The 25,415-nt window shown below is 37.6% G+C and overlaps 1 protein-coding gene across 1 annotated transcript in view; it reads left to right on the top strand.

Annotated features, from left to right (window-relative positions):
* The window catches only part of AP3S1 (adaptor related protein complex 3 subunit sigma 1), a 29,072-nt gene extending 4,566 nt beyond the window's left edge, over positions 1-24,506 (top strand). Inside the window, exons 2-6 of the mRNA XM_070742884.1 lie at positions 1,706-1,797; positions 2,751-2,862; positions 9,604-9,675; positions 13,240-13,347; positions 23,970-24,506. Of these exons, the coding sequence (XP_070598985.1) occupies positions 1,706-1,797; positions 2,751-2,862; positions 9,604-9,675; positions 13,240-13,347; positions 23,970-24,098 (513 nt within the window). The 3' untranslated portion in view covers positions 24,099-24,506. The remainder of the gene's footprint in view (positions 1-1,705; positions 1,798-2,750; positions 2,863-9,603; positions 9,676-13,239; positions 13,348-23,969) is intronic.
* The last annotated feature ends 909 nt before the right edge of the window (positions 24,507-25,415 follow it).

Genomic DNA, 25,415 nt, shown 5'->3' with positions numbered 1-25,415 from the left:
TGTACATCGAAAGAAAAATCTGATTCATTAGGATTCTGAGATATAATTTTATATAATGTAAAAATAAAATACTACATTTGAACTTACCTGGATGGTGTGGTCAACTCGATGTCACTCACTCCCACCAGTCACATGACCCCTAGCAAAGACTATCCAGGTTTTCTGGCTCCGTGTTTTCTATGGGAAATAGGTAGCTCCCTCTCTGTCTCATCTTTATCCATCTCTGTCTATCTCCATCTCTCTGTCTGTCTGTCTGTCTCTCTCTCTCTGTATGTGTGTGTGACTTTCTCACTCCCTACCTCTGTGTCTCTTCCCACTCTCTGAAGGCCTTTGCAGCCTGCCTGTACTCTTTTGGGGCTTTTCACCAGCTGATTTTCTTTCTTCCTTTTGGAAAGCTGGGCTGATGGAGCAATGAGGACAACCTGTGGGAGAGACTTCTCCCCCCCCCCATCCTTACGACCCTCTGGCCAGCTGTGAGTGCGCATGAGAGGAGGAGGAGAGGGAGGAGGAGGAAAACCTCTACCATGCATTCTTTCACCAGCCTGGCTTTCCAAAAGGAAGAAAGAAAAACATCTGGTGAAAAACTGCAGAGTGCACATAGAGCTGCAGAGCTTTCTGAGAGTGAGACACAGAGGCAGGGAGCAAGAGAGCATCACAGAGAGAGGGCGGGGAGACTGGCTGATGGGTAAGCATCTTTGTTGAGGCTTAAATCTGTCTCTTCCTCCCTTCTCTCTCCCTCTCTCCCTGACTGGTGGGAAATGGTGAGTGGCTATTTCTAGGTTTGCTCTCCGCCCCAGAGAAAGACAGAGAGACAGAGAAAGAGTAGCCAGGGGCGAATGCAGCAAGGAATGGGCTCCAGGAGGAGGAGGGAAGTCAGTCCTTCCCATTGTAAAGTGTGTTTTCGCTGCAGACCACAGAGGGGGTATTGGGTCTTGCCCCTAATGCCCCACGCCATAGGAAAGCTAGCTGGGCTTCTCCTTCTCTTCTCCTTTCCCCTTGCTCTCTGCTCAATCCTATCTAGGGCAGAGAAGTGCATGCTAGAAATGCATGTTGGGGTAATGTCAGAGCGTGTCTTCTAGCCCTCTGGCATTCCTGGCCTGCCTTGTTGAGGGTGTGTGTGTGTGCGTGTGTGAAGCAACCCTGATGCCTTTGCTCCCACCTCATGACCCCAGTCATCGCTGCCCAGGGAAATGAAAGCAAACAAATACTGTATAGCTAAAGCAAAGTAAGGGCACAAGAAACAGAAAGCGGCACATTCCGTTGTGAGAGCCGGACCATGCCTCTCTGCCATCCAACTTGCCAATGGGAACACTTCTATCCAGGTATCTCCCCCTCCCGTTGCTGGGCTTCTTTGTCCTGAGAGGAGGACAAGGGAGGAGGAAGGCCAAGCTTGGGGGATGGTGCCCACCCTGTAAGATCCGCTCCGCTGTTATCTCACAGCAGTCTTTGTTGGTGCAACAGCAAATGTCCCAGAGGGAATGTTGTTGTCACAAAAGGGTCTAACCATGCCACTGCAGCAACAGGATGACAGGGAGCCATGGCAGAGGGCCCAAAGAGCCGCAGGTTGCCAAGCCCTGACCTAGAGTCACCAGGAATTGGAAGGCTTACATTTTTAATAAATAATGTGGTTTTGTTATAAAAGTTGTGCTATATATGAGATAGAGGAATGCTTACATTTGGAAACAGCATGTTCTTTTCTTTTCAGAGTGAAGATATACAACAACAGATTATCAGAGAAACATTCCATTTAGTATCAAAACGTGATGAAAATGTTTGTAATTTCTTAGAAGGAGGCTTGTAAGTATGATCAAATTAGAAGCTAGACTCAATGCAGTGTATACATTGTGTTGAGAGTTGGTTTAGAGTAAAAACTTAAAGTGAAATGGCAAACTCTTAATCTTTACCAAGCCTGATACTTTACCAAGCCTATTCTGGAGATATATAGAGATAAAAAGAAATATGGAACCAGTATAACTGGAATCATGACATTTGGGTTCTTTCACACTTTTCTGATACCATTAGCTGGAAGCAGAATGTGAACCTTAAGTCATAGGGATCGATAGAGTTGAACACTTTCATTGAAAAACATGTAAATGTTTGGTTAAAGTAGACCATTATTTATTGTTTGATCTTAAATCCTCATTAGCACTTAGTTTGCAGATTTTTTTCTCTTAGTCATTCTAGATCTTGTCTAAGAATCTTCTAATTTTTCATTTTTTGTGGTATGAACAATATATATTTATGAAAGGGAGACTTTGGTAAAATTTATTCTCATGGTGTTTCTATATCTACTGTATTGAGATTATCAGGTTTTTAAAAAATTAAATAAAATGTATGCAATCTTTCTGAACTGAAAATTTTTATCACTTTTTAAATAATATGCTTGTCATTGAATAGCTACCTTGTGTACAACAAGCTAAGGCATATTGTTTCTGTTTCATTTAAACCACCACCACCAAAGGTATAGTAACTGTTTCTCCCACATGTTTAAAATAATGTATTTCTAAAAAAAACTTGCAGTCCCTGGCTGCAAAAAGATTGATGAGATCATCAGTCTCATTGTAAAACCTGCCTTAGAAGATCTATCTACTGATATTTTTAAATGCTTTGAATGTTAATATGTTGCCTTTGACACCCTTTGTTTGTTTGTTTGTTTTTTGCCACAACTATGCATCATGATTTTCTTTTAGTTATCAACCAAGACCATTGGAATGTTGTTAATTGCTCTTTGACACTGTATTCTGCTTTAGATTAATAGGTGGCTCAGACAACAAATTGATATATCGCCATTATGCTACATTGTACTTTGTTTTCTGCGTTGATTCTTCGGAAAGTGAACTTGGGATTCTAGATCTAATTCAAGTAAGTCATCTACGAGAAAGCTACATACAACATTGTATTCCGTTGCTTGTTCTTTGTTTTCTTTTACATGATAATGAACATTAGAAATTCCGAGAAGTACTATTTTGCTAAAATAATACGATAATTGAATAACAATTAAACTGATCCCTTATTCATTATTTTTACATTTTCAAATTTCTCAATATTTTTATTTGAATATTTTCCCAGTGTTAAATATTAGTACAAGTATCAGGAAATAACTACAGTACATCCTAATGCATAGATTAAGAAGTTGATGTAAGCTCTAAAACATCCTTTGGAAAGTTATAAAAAAATCTTGGTCATACTTCATTGTGATTGTAAAATGACATGATAATATGAATGTAAAGTAGATAGTTTTGTCTGTAAAAGATTACAGGTAGTCCTTGATTTACAACCACAACCGAGCCCAAAATTTTTGTTGCTAAGCAAGACAGTTAAGTGAATTTTGCCCCATTTTATGATCTTTCTTGCCACAGTTCTTAGGTGAATTACTACATTTGTTAACTTAATAACATGGGTTGTTAAGTGAATCTGGCTTCCCAGTTGACTTTGCTGGTCAGAAAAGGTGATCATGTGACTAGGACACTGCAACCCGTGAAATCACACCTGGAATAATACCTCCGGTTTTGGCCACCCATTACAAAAAGATGTTGAGACTTTGGAAAAGTGCAAAGAAAAGCAACTAAGGTGATTAAGGGCTTGAGATAAAAACATATGAAGAATGGTTGCAGGGATTTGATATGGCTAGTCTAGAGAAAGAAGAACTAGGGGTGACATTATAGCAGCATTCCAGTATTTGAGGGACTGCCACAAAGAAGAGGGGATCAACTTATTTTCCCAAGCACAAGTAGGCAAGATAAGAAACAATGGATGGAAACTAATCAAGGAGAGTAACAACCTAGAATTAAGGAGAAACCTTTTAACAGTGAGGACAATTACTCAGTGGAATAGCTTGCCTTCAGAAGTTGTGGGTGCTTCATCACTGGAGGTTTTAGAGAAAATTCTGGATGTGCAGAAACAAAAAATAGCTGAAATCTTCCGCGTGCGAGCGTTCCCTTGTGAGATTTTGCTTCTGCGCATGCACAGGAAGCAAAACTGAAAAATTCAAGAAAAAAGATGGCGCCACCTGACAGGCTGGCACTGGAGAGTTTGCGGTGGCCGCTACTGGTACAGAGCTGCCTACCGCACCGGTAGGAACCCACCACTGATCTGGAGGAAGGTAATTAAGGACAAAGCGGAAATTTTTGAAATCTGTTGTTTCAATTGAGACTTATTTGGAAATTGTACTGCTTTTTAAAATTATTTTTGATCAAATTTAGATCATGACTTCTTTGGGATATGATAAGTAGGATATGGTTTTTGTTATGGTATTAGGAACAAGCTCATCCATAACTGGCAAACCACTTTGGGGCTGCCTACCTATCGAGATAGTCCCATTCTTTTCTTTATTTTGTGGCCACTAAGCTCATTAAGTGCATTTTTGGTTAACATAAAAATAAAAAAGTTAAACAATAAAAAATAAAGAACAATATAAAACAGCATAAGCAGAGCATAAAACATTTTCAAAAACCTAGAATATTGTTCCAGGTGGAATTACCCCACATCCTAATGCAGGTCTTTAAGAAGAAACCAAGTGTTTAAAGTTTTATGGAAGCCCAGCAAGATTGAGGCGTTTTGAATATAATGGGATATGCTGTACTAAAGGGCAGATGCAAGGGTAGTGAAAGCATAATTTGTGAGTCTCATCAGATCACATTGTTTCATTAGGGATAGCAAGGCATGCTCATTCTGTCAGAGCTAAAGGAATGGAGAGAGAAAGTCAGAGATAAATAGTCCTGCAAATCATGCTTTGAAGGGTTTTATACGTAAAAGCAACACTTGAATACATTCAGAAACCTACAGGGAACCTTTACAACTTGCAGAATAGCAGTTATTTATACCATTTCATTTTTAGCCAGTTATACTTTCCAGGTGATTTTCCAGGGAAGACTTGCATCGAATGAATTGCATCTCTAGGCATCTTTTTTGCTGTCTCATATCCTGTAGCATATTTGAACAACAGGAAACTTCCTGGGAAATCTACAAGCAGAGGAAAATCCACATGGGTGCTATCTACTTGAATTCTATTGCCACCAGTTGTAAGACCCTGTTTCAGAAATAACTATTTAGAATCCAGCAGAGTCCATCAAGTGTGTGTGTTAGATTAATTGAATAGGTATTTCCTCCTAGGGTCTCCCACTTAGGATTTTGTGGTTAATAATGCCTCAAATTATACTATAATTATATTCTCTATATGTGTGGGCTCATATGCTACCCCATAGATATGAATAAAATCTGAAATTTTATACATATTTTTTTTTGTATTACTTAGATAAAGAAGATTTTACTTTGACTATATTTGGACCTCCTAATTCCTGTGAATTAAATAATTGCTTTATATATATATAATAGGGATGTGCATACTTCTGAAATAATTTAGAAGTGTGGGCAAACATCTTTTTATTTATTAAAGTATCCCAACTTTTTTCCAGCCTTTTTAATGCATATCTTTAAGTCTTATGCACACCCTTAAGAATCTTATTAATTTGGAAACTGTTTTCTTAAGGCATGTACATTTTTTAGACTTTTAGTAAACAAAAAAACTAAAGGCCAGATTACTTTAATCCATTAAACTGTAGTGTAAAAGCTATATATGGGATCTAACATTCTTTTTAAAAAACATGTACTACTCTAATATATAAACTTGTTAACTGTTAGTTTCAGAATTAAGCAGTAGAGGGAGCTAGGTGATAACTTACCATTAGAGTCTAATTTTACTTAACTTTTCTGATTGCCATGATTCGAAAATGAATGTCCCTTTATTCTTGAAAATGAATGTCCCTTTATTCACTGACAAACAACAAAGTACCATATGTTTTTAGTGACTTCTATTCATCTTTGCAGTTAAAAACATAAGTTTGCAGTTATGTAGCTTTACTTTCCCTAATCTCGCTTCCTTAGCTTTCCATCAGTCTTTTTGTGTGCACTGTTGCTGTTTTTAAAGTGCTGCCTATATACTACATTGTGATTTGTAGAATTAGAGTTGTTAACATCACTACCAGAAAATGCTTAGTTGTACAGACACATATATAGTCAAAAATATTTTAGGGTGACATAATTTCTCTTAGTGTAACTTTTCTCTTTAGCTAAAAGCACCTATTTTGGCATTAGGCTTAGCATGTTTGTAATGTACTTGGACCATTATAATTTGATATATTTTACTCCAGATCTGCTCCTTGCGCCAGAAAGCAACAGCTCAAATCCGCAACACTGGAGAATTAATTCTTACTTGATCAGAGGTGGTTTTTTAAAATTAGGTTTGGTTGTTATCATAACTAGAGACAAGAGGAAACTATGCCTCCTGCCTCAAAAATCTCATGTAACTCATTGCATAAGGTGAACAGGAGAAAGAGGTACAAACATGATACTGAGTCCACAATATACAAAACATGTTTTCAATATACAGCAGCTGAAGGAACTATTTCATATTACTTAATAGCCTTTTCTACAATGAAGATGTTTATAAGAAGTTATAAATGGTACTTTTATGGCATTTCCATTCAATCCTGTTGGGGAAAACCTGACATGCAAAGCTGCTGTAAGGTTGTCACAAAAGACATGTTAAACGTCTTTTGCAAATGCACACAGATACTCAAAAGTTCTCAGGAGGACATCAAAACAACTGCATTGAACCTTTAAATATCTGCCACATAACTTCAAGCAGCAGATCCAGAGTAAAGTTATTTCCTCAAATGATTTTCATTATTCTAAATTTTTTGGAAAACAGACCTGAGCAGCATTTTTGTTGTTGCTATTCGAGTTTAACAAGCAACAAAAAGCAGGATAATATTACAGCAAAATTAGAGATTTATGCCACTATGTTATTTACATTTCTCAGATTTCTAATTAAAAGAGCTACCATATACAGTACTAAAATTAAAATTGTAATATGTTGTGCATATTGCAAATAGGATACTTTTTCCTGGTACTTAAACAAACAAGTATCTTTGCAAATAGTGTAAACCTGACTGTACAATTTGATAAACAAAATTTGTACATGTTGACATAAATAATGAAAAACATAAGTAGTCAAAAATCCACAAGGGAGCTCAAGTCCAGCAAATAAAAATGTGAGATGTTGATATAAGTGAACAATCATGAGGTGAGCAAAGGAAAGGCACCGGAAACAGGAACATAATGCCACAATTTTCGACAATAATTTAGCATTGTCAAAATAGAAATAAGCATGAAATATAGGAGCTTATGTCTCTGTGTAAATGCTAGATCATTATGTTAATGAAATTTGATCTCTTTACCAGTACAGTGGAACCTCGACATACGAGCAGCTCTACTTACGAGCTACTCGAGATAAGAGCTGGGAGGGGAGCGACATTTTTGTTCGCCTCCCTAGCTCACATTCGGGATACGAGCGCCAAGGAGCTGTCTCGGCTTCAGGAGACAGCTCCTTGGCGCTCGTATCCCACGTGTTTTAAAAGGTTGCAGCCGGCCTGGGGTGCTGGGGGGGGGGGTGCTGGCAAGCCCCCCAGGCCGGCTGCAACCTTTTAAAACACGCGTGCCACTTCGCAGCTGTCTCCTGAAGCCCCCGAGCCCCCCAGGCCGGCTGCCACGTTTTAAAACACGCGCACCGCTTTGCAGCTGTCTTCTGAAACCGAACGCGGAAGTTAGCGTTCCGGCTTCAGAAGACAGCTGCGAAGTGGCGCGCGTGTTTTAAAACGTCAGAGCCGGCCTGGGGGGCTCGGGGGGAAGCCCCCGAGCCCCCCAGGCCGGCTCTGACGTTTTAAAACACGCGCACCGCTTTGCAGCTGTCTTCTGAAACCGAACGCGGAAGTTAGCGTTCCGGCTTCAGAAGACAGCTGCGAAGTGGCGCGCGTGTTTTAAAACGTCGGAGCCGGCCTGGGGGGCTCGGGGGGAAGCCCCCGAGCCCCCCAGGCCGGCTCTGACGTTTTAAAACACGCGCACCGCTTTGCAGCTGTCTTCTGAAACCGAACGCGGAAGTTAGCGTTCCGGCTTCAGAAGACAGCTGCGAAGTGGCGCGCGTGTTTTAAAACGTCAGAGCCGGCCTGGGGGGCTCGGGGGGAAGCCCCCGAGCCCCCCAGGCCGGCTCTGACGTTTTAAAACACGCGCACCGCTTTGCAGCTGTCTTCTGAAACCGAACGCGGAAGTTAGCGTTCCGGCTTCAGAAGACAGCTGCGAAGTGGCGCGCGTGTTTTAAAACGTCAGAGCCGGCCTGGGGGGCTCGGGGGCTTCCCCCCGAGGCCCCCAGGCCGGCTCTGACATTTTAAAACACGCGCACCGCTTTGCAGCTGTCTTCTGAAACCGAACACGGAAGTTAGCGTTCCGGCTTCAGAAGACAGCTGCGAAGTGGCGCGCGTGTTTTAAAACGTCAGAGCCGGCCTGGCGGGCTCGGGGGGAAGCCCCCGAGCCCCCCAGGCCGGCTCTGACGTTTTAAAACACGCGCACCGCTTTGCAGCTGTCTTCTGAAACCGAACGCGGAAGTTAGCGTTCCGGCTTCAGAAGACAGCTGCGAAGTGGCGCGCGTGTTTTAAAACGTCAGAGCCGGCCTGGGGGGCTCGGGGGGAAGCCCCCGAGCCCCCCAGGCCGGCTCTGACGTTTTAAAACACGCGCACCGCTTTGCAGCTGTCTTCTGAAACCGAACGCGGAAGTTAGCGTTCCGGCTTCAGAAGAGAGCTGCAAAGCGGCGCGCGTGTTTTAAAACGTCAGAGCCGGCCTGGGGGGCTCGGGGGGAAGCCCCCGAGCCCCCCAGGCCGGCTCTGACATTTTAAAACACGCGCACTGCTTTGCAGCTGTCTTCTGAAACCGAACGCGGAAGTTAGCGTTCCGGCTTCAGAAGACAGCTGCAAAGCGGCGCACGTGTTTTAAAACGTGGCAGCCAGCCTGGGGGGCTCGGGGGCTTCCTCCCGAGCCCCCCAGGCCGGCTCTGACGTTTTGAAACACGCCCGCCGCTTCGCAGCTGTCTCTGAACGCTAACTTCCGCGTTCGGCGGCAGCGGTTTTTTTTGTTGTTGCACGGATTAATTGACTTTACATTGTTTCCTATGGGAAACAATGTTTCATCATACGAGCGTTCTGACTTACGAGCCTCCTTCCGGAACCAATTAGTCTCGTAAGTCGGGGTTCTACTGTAGTCCTTTCTTAATGACCATTCATGCAGCAATTGTTCGAAGTTAAGACAGTACTGAACAGGAGAATTTATGACCAATCCTTGAAGTTGTGGCATCCGCTGTCATGTGATCGTAATCCAGACAACCCGTGTACAATTATGACAGTCTTACAGTCACATGATTTCTGTTTACAAGCTTTACCACAGACTTCTGACAAACAAAATCAATGGGGAAGCCAGCAGGGAGTTGTAAGTGATGTTCACGTGATGTCGTGTTTAATCACTACCAGGATTGTCGTCATAAGTTGATGAGGTTATTTTTTGTTCAGTTTACAACTATGTCACTTAGCAACAAAACTGTCAGTCTGCATTGTAGTTGGAAGAAGGACTACCTGTAATGTTTTTGAGATTTCCCAAGAGACAAGACATATAAATACATTTGACTTCCTGAATTCTTTATAGTAAACAGTACTTGGTTTCTATGTTTGTCGAGGTTGAGTTGCTATTCACCTTTGAACCTTTGTTTTTTTTCCTTTACAGGTATTTGTAGAAACTTTAGACAAGTGTTTTGAGAATGTCTGTGAACTGGATTTAATTTTCCATGTGGATAAGGTACTGTGATGAGATGCTGTAACATAAAATCCTGATATTCTGAGAAGAAGCATTTGTTTCTGTCAGATGTTTCTGCTTCTGTCATATATCTTTTTTCAAATTTCAATTATAGATATGATGGTGATTTTTAGTTTACCAAAACATTAAATAACTTTTGTGGCATTCTAAAGCTTATCTGAAGAATTTCTTCGTAAAATAGCATAAAATAATTACCTGCAGTACATTCTAATTATTAAGGATGGAATCCTTATATGCTTTTTTTGAAATCAGTCTCTTGAATAGTTGTATTATGGTGTCAGCTTATACCTGCTTGTGAAAGCTGATTGTTAAATTTTCATGAATTTTGTGAATCGCTTGAGAATAGAGCTGAGCTGTGAGATCTAGTGCACAGGGGTGGGTTCCAATTTACCTAGCTGCCGTTTTGCTTACTTCCTCACCGTATGGGCACACCTTGGTTCGCACACACATGCACAGTGTAAAAAATGCCATTTTTTTAAAAAAAGGAAAAAACAAAATAGCAATGCATGCACAGTACTGGAAACTCAGCTTCCACACATGCACAGAAAAAAAAGAAGAAAAAAATCCCCCAAAAGGAAAAAAAAGATGGCGGCACCCATGGAATGGCACCGACCAATCCAGTTCAGTGACATCATTGTGATGTTACCAGTGGGTCGCTACTGATTTGTGCAAACCAGTCCAAACTGGGAGGAACCCACCTCTGCTAATATATTTATCAGCTGCTTGGTGACAGCATGGCAGTGACAATGGAGCTGGCAGAGCCATTTATTACACATTTATCATTATACTCCTAGGGGGTCATCCCTGCCTTCTTTCATGAATATCTTTTATCAAGGCAAACATATTTTCACTATTATCTTAATAACTCTCTGAAATCATAACTTAGGCAATACATTATCCATAGAAAGAAAATTTTAAAAGCAGTTCAAGTGAAAATAAATTGTTCACACAATATACCAAGACTGGTTTCTAATTATATGGTTTTTATGTATCATATACAAATGTTCCTTGAATTGCATAAATCATTTTTTAAAGTTGGTTTTAGTATCCCTGGTTTTCTTTTGCCTGTAGTGGTCAATTGTCTGACACGTGGTGTGAAAACTTGATAAATTTGAATATTTTTAAAAAAATCTATTTTAGTTGATGTAGCAACCAAAAACTTAGATTTCAACAAAATTCTTTTCATAGATTTATATTCCATTTTTCTTCTAGGAATTCAGAGAGGTATATATAATACTCTTCTGTTCCGTCTACCATTCACATCAGCATTCAACAAGGTAGATTAGGTTGATTTCAAGTGGCTATCCTAAAGTCATCTACCGTAATTATTTTTCATAGCAGAGTTTGGACATGAATCTAAATATTCTTGGTGATACACTGCACTTGTACTTCACACAAAAGGAACATACCGTATTTTTCGCTCTATAAGACGCACCTGCTGATAAGACGCACCTAGATTTTAGAGGAGGAAAATAGAAAAAAAATATTTTGAGCCAAAAAGTAGGCTAAAATATTTATTACAATAACACTGCCCTAGGGGAATTGGGAAAATATACAAACAAGCCCCCCTCTCTCTTTCTTTCTATCTCTCCCTCTTTCTCTCTACCTTTCTTTCTCTTTCTCTCTCTCCCTTTCTCTGTCCCTCTTTCTTTCTCTCTGTTCTTCTCTTTCTTTCTCTCTGTCCCTCTTTCTTTCTCTCTGTCCCTCTCTTTCTTTCTCTCTGTCCCTCTTTCTTTCTCTCTGTCCCTTTCTTTCTCTCTGTCCCTCTTTCTTTCTCTGTCCCTCTCTTTCTCTCTGTCCCTCTTTCTTTCTCTCTGTCCCTCTCTTTATTTCTCTCTGTCCCTCTTTCTTTCTCTCTGTCCCTCTCTTTCTTTCTCTCTGTCCCTTTCTTTCTCTCTCTTATCTCTCCTCACTCACTCTCTTTGTATCTCTCTCTTTCTCTCTCTCCTTCTCTATCTCTCCCTCTTTCTCTCTCCCCCTTTCTATCTCTCCTCTTCCTTTCTCTCTCTTTCTTTCTCTTTCTCTCTCCCTTATTTTTTCTGTTTTTCTGCTGTGGGAGGAGAGCGTGCGACCCAGACCCTGAGCAGAAAGGGGCCTCCGTGGCTCCCGAGTGGCGGTGGACCCAGTTCGTGCCTGCCCGACGCCTACCTCCTTCCCCACTTTCTTGGCCAGGTAAAGGGGGTAGGACTTGGAGTCCGGCCAAAGGCAGAGGCTTTAAAGAAACCGACCTCCTTCACCTCCGTCCCTTTCCACCTCAGCATCTGCCCCAAGTAGGACCGCCGAGAGCAGCACCAAGGGCGGCCCAAATGGGTACGGACGGGAAAGGAAAGGGGTTTGCGCAGCGGCCCGCGTGGGGGGGGGGTCTCCCAAAGGAGCCAAGTCTCCCGGTCTTGACCAAGCAAAATGGGGCGGCAGCCCGCCGGTTGCTTCCCGCGTTCAGGCGTCTCCCCTCACTGTTAATTCCGTCGTGAGGCGCCTCTTGGCTTTTAAGGCACCTCGGGAGTACTTCTGCGCCCTTAGGCTGCAATTGCGCTCCATCCGCTTCTCTGGCGGGGAAGCCCCATAGAACGTTTACTCCCGAGGAGACAACTGCGGGGTTGAGGAAGCTGGGCGGTTCCTCGGTTTTTCTTTTTTTTTTTATTCCGATGTTACTCTCTCCCTACTCCCGAGTGGCTCCTGAGTGGCCGCTCAAACCCCGACGACCTCGCCCCCGGGTCCCTCCGCCGCCCCCGGATCCTGGCCGGGACAGGGCAGCTTCCTCTGACAGGCGCCGCGCGGGGCCGAGGGGGCTTCAAAACTCAGGCGCCGCGCGGGGCCGAGGGGGCTCAGCAGAAGGCACAGCAGCGGGCGGAGAGAGGGAAGGGGGGGCAGCGGCGTCCCTCCTGGCCTTGGCGGGCCGCCCGACCCTCCCCACCTCCTGCAAACGCGGCGGGCGGCGAGGGGAGAGGGAGGAGCCGGCTTGGCTGGCTGGCGGGGGGAGCGCCGCGGGATGGCGCTTCCGAGTTCGCAGCCAAACTTTGCACAGGTGGCGGCCGGCTGCGAGCGACTGGCTGGGTTTTGGGTGTTCGAGACCTCCCCGCCTCCTGAAGCGATTCCCGTAGCCTTCCCAAAAGCTCGGAGCCGCCAACGCTCCTCCGGTGCCGCTCCGCCTCCTAAACCTGTGCGGTGGAGGCGTCCCCCGGCCCAGCACTTCCGGAGGCCGAAAGGCGCGGCTCTCTTCGGGGTTGGGAAGAGGAGAGGCGGCGACAGAGGCGGCGGTCTCCAGATGAGTATATCGCCGCCCCCCTCTGCTCCAGCGCCCCCCCCTCCCTGCCTGCATCTTCGCTCCATAAGACGCGGCTGATTTTTCATCCTACTTTGGGAGGAAAAAAACTGCGTCTTATGGAGCGAAAAATACGGTATATTTTATTTATTACAAATGTTATATTAGAATATTTGATTTATGTTAAGATAAGTATACTTTAGAAAAGCATAATAAGATACAACTGCATCAGTGATAGAATGATATAATCTGTGCAACCACTGTTTATTGGGTGTTTTTTTTAGGTTCATAATATCTTGGCTGAAATGGTGATGGGTGGAATGGTTTTGGAGACCAATATGAATGAAATAGTCACCCAAATTGATGCTCAAAATAAACTGGAAAAATCTGAGGTAAGAATAAAAGGTGGTAAAGCAGGTTGGAGCATGATCATACAGTTGCATGATCCAAAGTAGTTATCTATTTGTTAATACTTGGCTATTTTGATTGCTACAAATTAGCATTTAGATTATGGCATGATAAAGCCTTTGTTGAGTGCTTAAATAGCTGAACATTTCATTTTTCAGATTCCCATTTACATTTATCTATAGAAATATTTCTGAGCTTCCTTCAGTCAAGGCTTCTGACTCTTAAACCTTGTTTAAAATGGAGATAGCCATAATTTACATAATAGTGTACTCGTGGTAGATTTTTGTTGTGTACCACATTTGTGCTGTACACAATTTGATATTAATGTTTTTAGATACGTTAAATTTACATTTAATTAAAAGAATAAATGAGAAGCTAGCATGTTATAAAACACCAACCAAACTTCCAAACAAAGAAAATAGTTGGTGTTTTATAACATGCTGGATTCTCATTTATTCTTTTAATTAAATGTAAATTTAATGTATCTAAAAACATTAATATCAAATTGTGTACAGCACAAGTATGGTACACAACAAAAAAATCTACCACGAATACACTATTATGTAAAAGCCAAGTCTGAAAAAGCTTTGAAAGGTCACTTTTGAATGTGCCCATAATATGTTCCCCGCATTCCAGATAAGCCTTCAGAACAAAAAAAATTGGGGAATCCCTATTTAGAGTGTTTCATTAAATAGTGTATTGGTAGCAGATAAAACTTTTTAAATGTTAGTAAGATGAGCATGTGTCCCTAAAAAAAATGAATACACAATTAAGAATCTTAGCTAAGCCTAAAACATAGAACTGTAGTGTTACCATAACATTACTTTTTATTTTTTTTTAAGAGTAGTGTAATATATCTGGAGTTAAGTAAAATGTTTGTTAAATAATCAACAAAACTACTGATTTTCTTTCCACAAAATGGGGATATCAAAAGAACTATAAGTAACATCACAAATTCTTTATACCAAATTAAATGAAATATTAAATACATTTTCTATTCTTTTACCTCTCAATAACTGTATTTACTCTTTAGCAGCTCTGTGGAGAGAAGCTTTCCACCTGCCCCAGAACTATGTTCCCCTTCTTGCCCTCTCATGGCTATTTGCTTGCAAAAGAAAATCTGTCAAGATTACAGATACCTTAGTTTCAATGACAAAAAACACCTTTGGTCAAGTCTTTATTTTCTAATTGGACCTAGTTTAATACCATATTTACCCAAAAGGAAGAAACTGTAGGCAATGATCTGCAAATAATCCAAGGCAATTGCTAGAACAGAGACAGGAGATTGAGAAAAACTGGTATGCAGTGATTTTTTCTGTCTTCAGAAAAATGTAGAATCCATGAACGTTTTCCATCTGCAGTGCCAGCTACTTAATGTTGTCAAGGTCAGCTTTAGGCAAGCTACTTTCTAATTGTGGACTTGGGACATTTTTATCCTCTCCTGACTCTTGGTAAGGCAGGCATAATGGATGGTTTGAATTCTTCCTTTCTTTTATCTTGCTACAGCAACTCAGCTCTAGTGGAGGACAACAAGAGAATGGGACAGCTAGAATACTTTCCCATGTCTTGTGGAAAAATGTAGGTGGCGGGGAGTTAGGCGATAAATGACAAACGAACATGATGGCATCATTAAGCCAATGTTTCAACTTAGATGCATGCCCTGACATCAAAGATGATTGTACCATTTATCTGATGTCACTGTGTATAAATTATGATTGTGGCATTATAATTTGCTTTCGAGGCTACTGAAAAGAAATAGAGTGTTACTGGATTTCATACTGATTAAAAAGAGTCTTAAGTTTTCCTATTTGAGAATAAATGTTATTGGTTAGAGTTTCACTCCCTACAGAATACGCATGCACAAGATTTGTGCTTTCTGAGCACAGTACAAAATATTAGTTGAGTTTTTCTTTCTTGGTTTAGCTACTTTTCATTGCTTCTCTACATTCTGTTTTGTCTTGCACTTTCTTCCATTTGTGTTTTTGCTACTTTATTTGCTATATCTGCTAGAAAGAAAGGACATGTATTGTGTGTGAGAGAGAAAGCATATGCATATGTGTGCATATGAAGGTAATTATCAATTTATATACTGAAGGTGAAAGACAGAGAGAGAGAAGCACATGCAAATATGTGTGTTATATGTAAATATTTAATGGGGCAATAAGAAAAGTAGACAGTCTCAAGGATTGATTTCAATTAGATTGACCAAAGGTTGTCTTCCTTTTGGGTAAATTTGTGATATAGAAACAGGTACATGTATATTTGTGATATATAAATAGATATACTGTATGTACAGTATTTTCTATCTCTTTATAACTAAAATATATATCATATATGCTACATATAAAATGGTATCCCAACTGATAAATTATTTTAAGTAAATTACTTTGAAAAAATAATAAAATATCTATTCAACATTTGGTTGCATTTTTATCACTTTTATTTAAGCTATTTTCTAGCTAAAGAGCTGTGCAGTACTGACTGAGAAGCACAGAAATTTGTACACCTATGCTGTGAGGTTATATACTGGGACAAAAACCTAATAAAGGTATAATAAAATTGGAATCAGACTTGTTACAGTAATTTCCTTCAAGAGATAAATGAGCTCTTTATTCTTTTTTGAAGGGCAGTTTTAGTAAACTAAAAATATGTTCCTATTTAGTAAATTATGTTTTAAGGGATTAACCTGTTCCTGAATTTTAAATAAAGAAGTATTTCAGTGTAGTAGCCAGATTAATCTTAATTTCTATTGCCTCACTGAATGATTGTTTTCTGTGTATGCAAATTAAAGTTAAAGTACTAATGGAGTAGTACTTCACTACTTTTACTTTCTATCCGTGCTTATTACAGAGCAAAATAAATCAGTAATGAAAAAAGGCAATATAATCTCTTAATGAATCAACTAAACCCTTTAAAATCTCCTTGGTAATTACTTTGAAGAAAATATTGTTATTTTCATGCCATCTTCTAATTCTAATGTTGGCCATTTAATCCAAAATACCCTTTCTGCTTGCACACTATGTGTGCATATTACTGATTCCTTCCCCATCCTACAACTGTACTGTATGCTATCCTGAAGTGTAAGTGGAATGACTTTTTGGGATTGTGTTGGGCCCTGATGCATGCACAAAATACTGCATGTGGGTCTTTGAAACTAAGTCATGACCCTATTATTTCCAGTTGATACTCAAATACCATTTTTTCAAATTCATTTAATAGCAGTCTCAATTTTGCTGCATTTTTAGGCAGCTGGACTTCTCTTCATAACGTAGCTAATAAAGCCTTGCTTTAAAATAAATGGGTAGACAACTGTTTACAAACCGATGAAAGTCCTGCTTCCCCAACATATACAGTATCAACTGAAGTGGTAAAGCAGAAGTATCTTTTGCTTCTCTTAACAAGACAAGAGCAAATTTACTTGTCCATTTGATACCCTTTCTGCAAAAGAATAAGCCAAATGAATAAAGCTTTAGGCTTTGGTAAAAGGGAAAAATTGGGTTGAGTGTCAGGCACTATCAGTGACATGGAAGGTGTTCCCTGGAAGAATTGGTATTCTTGTGTTTTTCTGTAGTCTTCAGCTGGGTGTGAATTTGGTCGTTTTAAGTCAGTCCTCATTTTTTCAAACCACCTGATCTTTTCTAGTTCTTTCCATTCTTCTCTTTACAGACCTTTATCTTTCAGTCTCCCAGACAGGACAGGTAGATACAGGTATTGCTAATTTTCAGAAAAAAATGTGCTGCTTTAAAATAAGGGAAAGCAAAATGATGTCAAAGGCAATTGATAAATTAGGCCAGACTCAAAAATTATGTGTTGATAAACCCATATTAGTCTTCGTAGCCCACTTTTTGTGCTGGTTTCCTTCATCTTTTATTGCTGTAGTGTATTTAATAGATTGTCATTAACTTCATATATTTTTACTTTTGTTTTCTCCTTTCATTAGTATTCAGCTTTGGAATTTCTATCTTTAAATGTAATTTTATCATTTGTATGCCTACATCATTAACAAATCTAATTTATTTGATATAGGTACTGTGTTTCCAATTGTTTGGTTATAATCAGCTAGTCAGAAATCAGAATACTATTTTCACTCTATTTCCCCATGCCTTTTGTTTCTTTCTAGAGTATCCAAGCATCTGTCTTAACCATAATTATATATTATGTCCACAATTAGATTAATATCTGGTAGACTATATGTGCTATTTTAAAAAAATAAAGATGTGAAAATAAGATTTTAAGATTATTTCAAATCCTGGATGAACAGACGCTTTTGTTATCCTTTACTATAATCAATACCTTTGGTATAACACTTAAAACCAGGGCCAGCCATTGAAAATTCATGTGTCAGAATTGTGGAAGTTCATCAAATGTTAGTCACCATCGATTCTTTTAATATTTATTAAAAACAGTTATAATTTTTAATTTTTACTGAGAAGGCAGTAGTACATATTCTGCATGTTAGGTTTTATATTGTATAAAATATAAAATATACAATATATTGTATATTGTGTATTTTATATTGTAGGATTGATTAGTTGTTAGACATAAATATTTTTGAAGAATTGAATATAATAGATCCCATGTTTAAATGAAAGACACCTAAATTAATTCTGTGAATGAACATCTTTTTCCCCGTTTGCCCTATCGCTACCACCAACGGGCTCCCCCGAGCAGGAGCAGTTTGTAGGGTTTTCCCTTGGATTATAGTAAAAAAAGAATCAGAATTTTTAAAGCAGAAAATCCTCAGTTTTCACAAGATGTTCTATGTTAAGATTGTTGGCAATATTTTATCCCAATTTTAAAAACTACACAGTAATTCTAGGGAGCCATTACCAATAGTGTTACAAAATGCAATTAGTATCCTCCAATCCCTTTCACTGTCTGCTCCTATGTAATGCTTCTATGCTGCATTATAAGTGTACACAATTAGATAGCTCCAGTAGTAATTATATGTATCTAACTAGACAACCATAGTAGCAATTGTGGTTTAAAGACTGTTTTTATGTAAGCTCTTTTTTTCTCTGAGAACTTTTAGTTAAAAATATAAATAGTTAGTTTATAGTTTATTAGATTTGTATGGCACCCCTCTCCGAAGACTCGGGGTGGCATACAAATGCTAATAAATACTAATTTATGCTAATAAATACTATTTAATAATCAGTATTTTAAATTAGACATCCATTTGAAAATCACAATATGGAGAAATTAAATACAAGAATAATCTTTAAAAGAGAAAAACACTTTAGGGCTTTGAAAAATTATTGGCAATAAGTTGCGATTGGGTTAAGATTTACTATAGCTAGTTAATGTTCCTGAGGAAGTTTTATCACATTTGCTAGCAAATGAGAGAATACTGAAAGCATTCAAAGCTCAGTCTATGCTATATGTCAGAAATAATCTTAATCATAGCATGCAAAATCCTAAAACAGTATATTTGTTTGTATCATTCTTTGTAGGAAAATGTTACATATCATTTAATAGCTAAACATTTTAGTGGAATTTTCTCCTATAATCATAAAAAATAATGTAACTAGGTATCTATCTCCAGTTAAAGTTTGTATGCTTCACAATATCCCACGTTCATACTAAAAGTGGCCAAAATTTAAATACAGTTTTAGATCGTCCCGATAAATAAAGTCTAGTTAAGAGCATTCCAAACAGTCCATTTTTTATCCTCTATAAATATATTCCTCAAGATAAGGGTTCTATCTTTATTTTTATGTAATATTGCTCTTTTATTTTCTGCTTATATGCATTCTGTTTTTATTTTTGGGTCTGGCAATTTAAAAGGAGATAAATCAAAAAATTTTAAAAATTCATGTCCATCCATTACTATCGCTGTGATCCAAGTGCTTGAAATTTCTAAGAGTATGTGTAAGTCTTCTATCTGTTTGGCATTTTGATATACCTGCAGACTTCATTTTGTTTTTTCCTCTAATTCTGTTCATTTATTTAACCTCATGAGAAGAGAACATGATCATACTTTTATATTCTGTACTGCATCCTTCCATCTTATTCATAACCTTGCTGCTTTGAATCATACTTGTTCTGGGAAGAAGATAAAAACATGAACAGTTGTAATATCTACTATAGAATGAATTTAAAAAACAGTGCATATAAAAGGATCTGCCTTTTATAATAAGCACAAACAGTTCTATCCATTTAACTTGTCAAAAAAAGAAGAAGCTTGGAATAGAGTTGTTACAATGTCATTTGGAGGATAATTATGATTTAAGCAAAGAATAAAGTTAAGCACTTCTGTGTCAATGTAATGTGCTGTATATATAAAAAATACAATATACAACTTCCATATTACTAAATAGTGCCCTGAAAAGAATCTAAAATCTGGTTTGCATTGCTAAATGTCAATTTTTGTAATGAAAAAGACTATGACTTTCCCACTTGTGTTAGCTGGGTTATATGCATTATTATCATCTCTGCCTTTTTAACATGTTAGAGTGCTCAGTCTGTAATTTGTGATTACAAGCATCACTGAAGGCAACCTATTATAGGTTTGATTCAGACAAATGTCAGTGAAAGCCTGAGAGACAAGAAGTGACTTTCTCAGCCATCCTTTCATAAGCAACACCTTAAGCTCTGAAAATACACACTTTTGAAAGCTGGGGGAATCTTGCTGTTTAATTGGGTTAGAGAACATGTTGATTAGCTTAAAAAATGGAAGCATCTTGCCAAAACTAAGAGGCTACCATCTGTGAATGTTTTCAAAGAACAGGAAAGGAAATCAGTCACCCCTTGTCCATGTCCTTACTGGGGATATTGTTATGGAATCAAACCTGTGTCTTTCAGTGACCATTGAATTTTGAAATACATATCAAATTTATATGGTACTTTAAATTGAGATTACAAAGCAGCTGGGCAAATGTTGTTTGATTAGGTGTAATTTTAGCTGTATATAAATCCACACTGTATTTCTAATACCATGTGGGCATGCTGGAACATTTGTGCTCATTATGGGATCCTGAGCAATATCTTAGGTTTAAGATTCAGATTGGTTTTTACTTTTTGGATAATTAGAATCACCCAAATGTGCTCATCAGCAACTTGTTTATGATATAATTTGTGAAACTCCATGGGATATTTTATAACTTTTCTAATACATGTAAGAAAATGACTAACTGATGCATTCAAGAACGACTGATAAGATGAGGAATGTTGAATCGCTTTATCAATTGTTGTAACTGTTTGCCTTTTTTTCCAGCTCTCAAAATAGATGTTAGCTAGAAAGGGAGTCGGTAATCAGCTGGATGAGGGAAGAAGATTGGATTTTTTAAATGTTATAGTCCTCATCTCTTTTACTTCTTTCCATGTTAATTGGATGGGCCCATGAAAAGAAACGCATATGTGGCACAATTGCCTATAGCTATGCATCATTGGTAGATTTTTTGCTTATCATATTTATAACTCCAGAACAGTTCACTATGTCTTAGAAGTACAGTGTGATTTTTAGTTCGTACTTTAAATTGTGGTGGTGGATTAAAGGCAGCTGTCAGTTCAGTGAACTACAATTGAAGTGGTTTGCCCCATTTATAGTAATACATACAGGTGAAACTTGGAAAATTAGAATATTATGGAAAAGTTCATTTGTTTCAGTAATGCAACTTAAAAGGTAAAACGTAACATATGAGAAAGACTCATTACATGCAAGGAAGATAGTTCAAGCTCTGATTTGTCATAATTGTGATGATTATGAGATACAGCTCATGAAAACCCCAAATCCACCATCTCAAGAAAATTAGAATATTACATGCTAATACTTTTCAGAGGTCCGATATTGTTCTATACAGTAGTCCCTCACCTATCGCTGGTGTTACGTTCCAGACCTGGCCGCGATAGGTGAAATCCGCGATGGGGAATTTATCGACTGATAGTACTTATTTAAGTATTTATATTGTAATTGTTTGGTAAGTTTTCATTGTTTTAAGTGTTTATAAACCCTTCCCACACAGTATTTATTTTAGATACAGTATTTAAATACAGTATTTACAATTTTAGATATTTTTTTTTTAAAAAAAACCTGCCGATCGAGTTCGGCGGTCTGTTTAAATCTGCCAGTCGGCTTCCTCAGAAACCCGCAATGAAGTGAAGCCGCAGTAGGTGAAGCGCGGTATAGCGAGGGACTACTGTATACAATCCTTATTTTATTGCTTGCTTGTAATATTCTAATTTTATAAGATGGTGGATTTGGGGTTTTTATAAGCTGTACCTCATAGTCATCACAATTATGACAAATCATGACTTGAATTATCTTGCCTTGCATGTAATGAGTCTCTTTATTATGTTTCACTTTTTAAGTTGCATTACTGAAATAAATGAACTTTTCCATAATATTTTAATTTTCCAAGTTTCACCTGTATGTATTACTATAAATACATAATACAAATACTGAAATAAATGAACTTTTCCATAATATTCTAACTTTTCAAATTTCACCTGTAAATACATCTACTGAATTCTTGCCATAGAAAGGCGGGTAAACATTGTTTATCATTAACTTTAATAACTGACAGGAATCCTAGTTCATACAAAATATTTATAAATATGCTTTATTTAAGTAGATGTAGATGCACATGTAGATTATTTTCCCTGCTTAAAGTATGTGCCATAATGAGTGTAAACCATTTTCCTTAAAAAAACAAAACAGAACTGTTCTCTGGTATTTGGAAACCCACCAAGAGAAACAAAATGTTTAAAGAATCATTATAAAACAATGTTATTTTGCACTGTCAAGAATATCAAATTGTTTTAGGTCTACTAAAACTGTAAAAAATGGGATGGATATTAACTATTTGTATACTTGACAGTGCTGAGCTTTTCTCTTGCTTGCAAAGGTACAAGATTGGGACTTGGAAGTTCCAGCTGTTGAAAAAGCAGAGATTGCATTTTCTTGGAAAAAAGGCAATTATGTTTTCTACACAAGAATGTGTTAGCCTCTAAATATATTATTCAATAATCATTTTATGAATTTTGCAAATACTGTTATGGTTAAATATTCTTGACCAAATTGAACTTTTGGGCGGGGAATTAATGGCAGCTAATGAAAAATTCTGAATTAATTGCCCAAATTCTAGGAATATTTATGTGAACCTGGTATGTGTTATGTTCACGCAAACATGGTTAATGTTGTTATCAGTTACCATTTTATTTTTTTCTTTATGAAAAGATGAATATGGTCTAAAATAAATTTATATTACTTATATTTAAAGTAAGTGAATGCTATGAAATAAAACAATCAGATAAATAGATAGAACAAAGTTACAGGCAAGTAATAAACAAACATTGTATATTAAAAATTTTCTCAGGGAGCATTTAAAAGAAAAAAGTACTGAAATATATTAGCAAGTGTTAATCCCAGACAAATAACAGTAGTACTTTCTTCTAGATTTTTTGTTTCTGAATGTCAAACTTCAGGCAAATATAGAAAGACTTAATGTCATAGAAGATATGAATTGCGAGTACTTTACTATTCATATAAATTAGTCCCGGAAATGTAATGTAAAATGCCGTCTAATTATCTCAATATTGTAAAAAGTATATGTACAAGTACAGTCAGATGGTATTTGAAATTGTTAAACAACTTTTTTTTAGTAGGTAATTCAATTTTGAAGTGTTCTCTTGCAAATACAGTACAAAACATTTGAAGAACTCTGATAGCAATACTGTATATAAGATAGCTTTTTACGTTGTCCACCACACTATTATTTTTTTATTGCCACTTACAGTAAAACAATGGCTTAAAACTTAAGTATTAGGTGAAATGATAAACTAAATTTGATGTGAAACAACAACATTCAAAATTAATTGTACTCTATGTAGAAAATAAATTTATTTTTTTTCCTGCATGGGAAAAAATGACCTGAATTTTGATTGTGGTCCTAGCAAATTTTTGTTCAGGAATGATTTGCTGTAACATATCTGCAGTTTGGCAAGGACAGCACCATGTGTGAGGGGAAGGGAATTTATTAGATCATGGTTTAGCAATCATATTTCTAAACATATAATTAGAGCAGATTTAGATCAAACTAATGTTTTTTTGAACCTTGAAGCCAAACACCTAACAGGTTAAAATCATGTGAGAAGTTTTTTGCATAATGTTGAGAATTTGATTAAAATTTAATGTAAGAAAAGTGTTTTCTATTTGAAATGAAACAGGTCCTGTAAGAACTGAGTAATTGTCAATTTACTATTCTATAATAAATGCCAATTGTCAACCTTGTAGTAATTACCATTTGCAAGGATCGGAAAACTGGCCTAAGTTATTTACTGTATATAGTGCAATACCTAGAAACAGTAAAAATCAAAGCTAGCATGAGCTTTAATATTAATTAACCTCAAACTAATTATTTTATAGATAACATGTTAATTTTTCATTGTTGCCATTGCACATATTAACCATATTTTAGATTTTGTGTGAACTGCTTCCCCTTCCCCTTTCCAGATGAATATTTCAGAATTTTCCATTTCATTTCAATCCAAAATATCACCTGGTTTTTCTAATATTTAATATTTGTGTCTTTATGATTCATTGTAATGCTTCACTGAAAATTGTAATGGATGCCATCTTAGTGGTATTTTTTTCTTCTGTATACAGGCTGGTTTAGCAGGAGCCCCAGCCCGGGCAGTGTCAGCTGTAAAGAATATGAATCTTCCCGAGATCCCAAGAAATATTAATATTGGTGACATCAGTATAAAAGTGCCAAACTTACCCTCTTTTAAATAATTTGTGCACTCCAGGTAAAAAAATGAAAAATCACTAGCTCACAAATGTTTACCAAACCAATGTTTTGTTAATGGAATAAAAGATCAGCATACCCCATAAAAATCTTCTGTAGTAAAACTGTGACATTGTGTTTTGCTTAGTAAATTTAAAAGAAGTGGTTCTTTTGTGAATTCTAAATAATACTTCAATGTCCTTTTAAAGCATATCAAATCTAAAATATATAATTTTCTGGAAAAGAATTAAAAATATTTATTTTCTTTGTAAAACCCTTTTTTGTATAGACTAAACTCTATAGTGTAACTAGTACAACCATCCTAATCATATTTCATCTGATGTGTTGCATGACAGCGTTCAACTGTTGTATTTTCTCTTGCTTTTTGAATAAATTATCATGAACTATATTGGAAATATTTGTTTAAACTCTAACAATTATTAATAGAAGTGATTTTTGTCTTAAACAAAATGAAATTATATTTTTTTTGCTAACTGCAAGTTTTATATGAGGTTAACCAGCATTCTCCATTGGGGACAGAATTTCATCTCTTTCAACATAAATGTGGGTATTTTGCTTTGGATATGGAAAGCAGCAAAGAACTATGCATGACTGGAGGGTCTTAGTAGTTATTATTATGCCTGTGTCTTCACTGTTTCCTTTTTCAACATATACCTTAATTCTCTTCCTGCTCATGATATATTTTCTGAATAAGAAGTTGATGAAATCTAGATTAATTTTCAAATATCTGTTTTTCTTTTCTACATTCATATTCTCTCCAAAATGATTCTTCTTTAGCTCTGTCTCTTCAGATTTTTCATACACTCCCTGTCCTCTGGTTTCTACAATTTTGTTTTTGTCAGGATTCATCACAAACATACTCCTTTTGAACATGATGACTGTTATGCTGCCCTTTGTATTCATACCTCGCCTGCTGGTAGACATCTCAGTTGTATTCTTGGCTTCTTTTATGATTGAATCTCAACATGTTGTTTACCAGTCTTTATATTTGCTAAAGAGCCTTTAAAAGTTGAATATCCTTGGTGATGAAGCCATTATTATGTCTGTTTTAATAAATTAAACTGAAAGATCAGATCAGGATTAATTTTAGCCAGTTATAGTGTAATTTAAACAAAATTTTGCAACTACAAATCTGCAAGATAGAACATCCTTCAAGGTAGGTTTGTTTTTTTTATCTTGAGGATTCTCTCAATGTCCAGGAGATGCTGCGGGGGATAGTGAGACTCAATTCTTTCCTTCGTGTCCCATCAAAAATATAACTTTAATTACTTATTTGATTTGTATTCTACCTTTCTGTTCTAATG

This window comes from Erythrolamprus reginae, chromosome 2 (assembly GCF_031021105.1).
Source record: "Erythrolamprus reginae isolate rEryReg1 chromosome 2, rEryReg1.hap1, whole genome shotgun sequence".
Taxonomy (NCBI): Eukaryota; Metazoa; Chordata; class Lepidosauria; order Squamata; family Dipsadidae; genus Erythrolamprus; species Erythrolamprus reginae.
The sequence above is the reverse complement of the archived record's forward strand: the minus strand, read 5'-3'. Positions and strand labels throughout refer to the sequence as shown.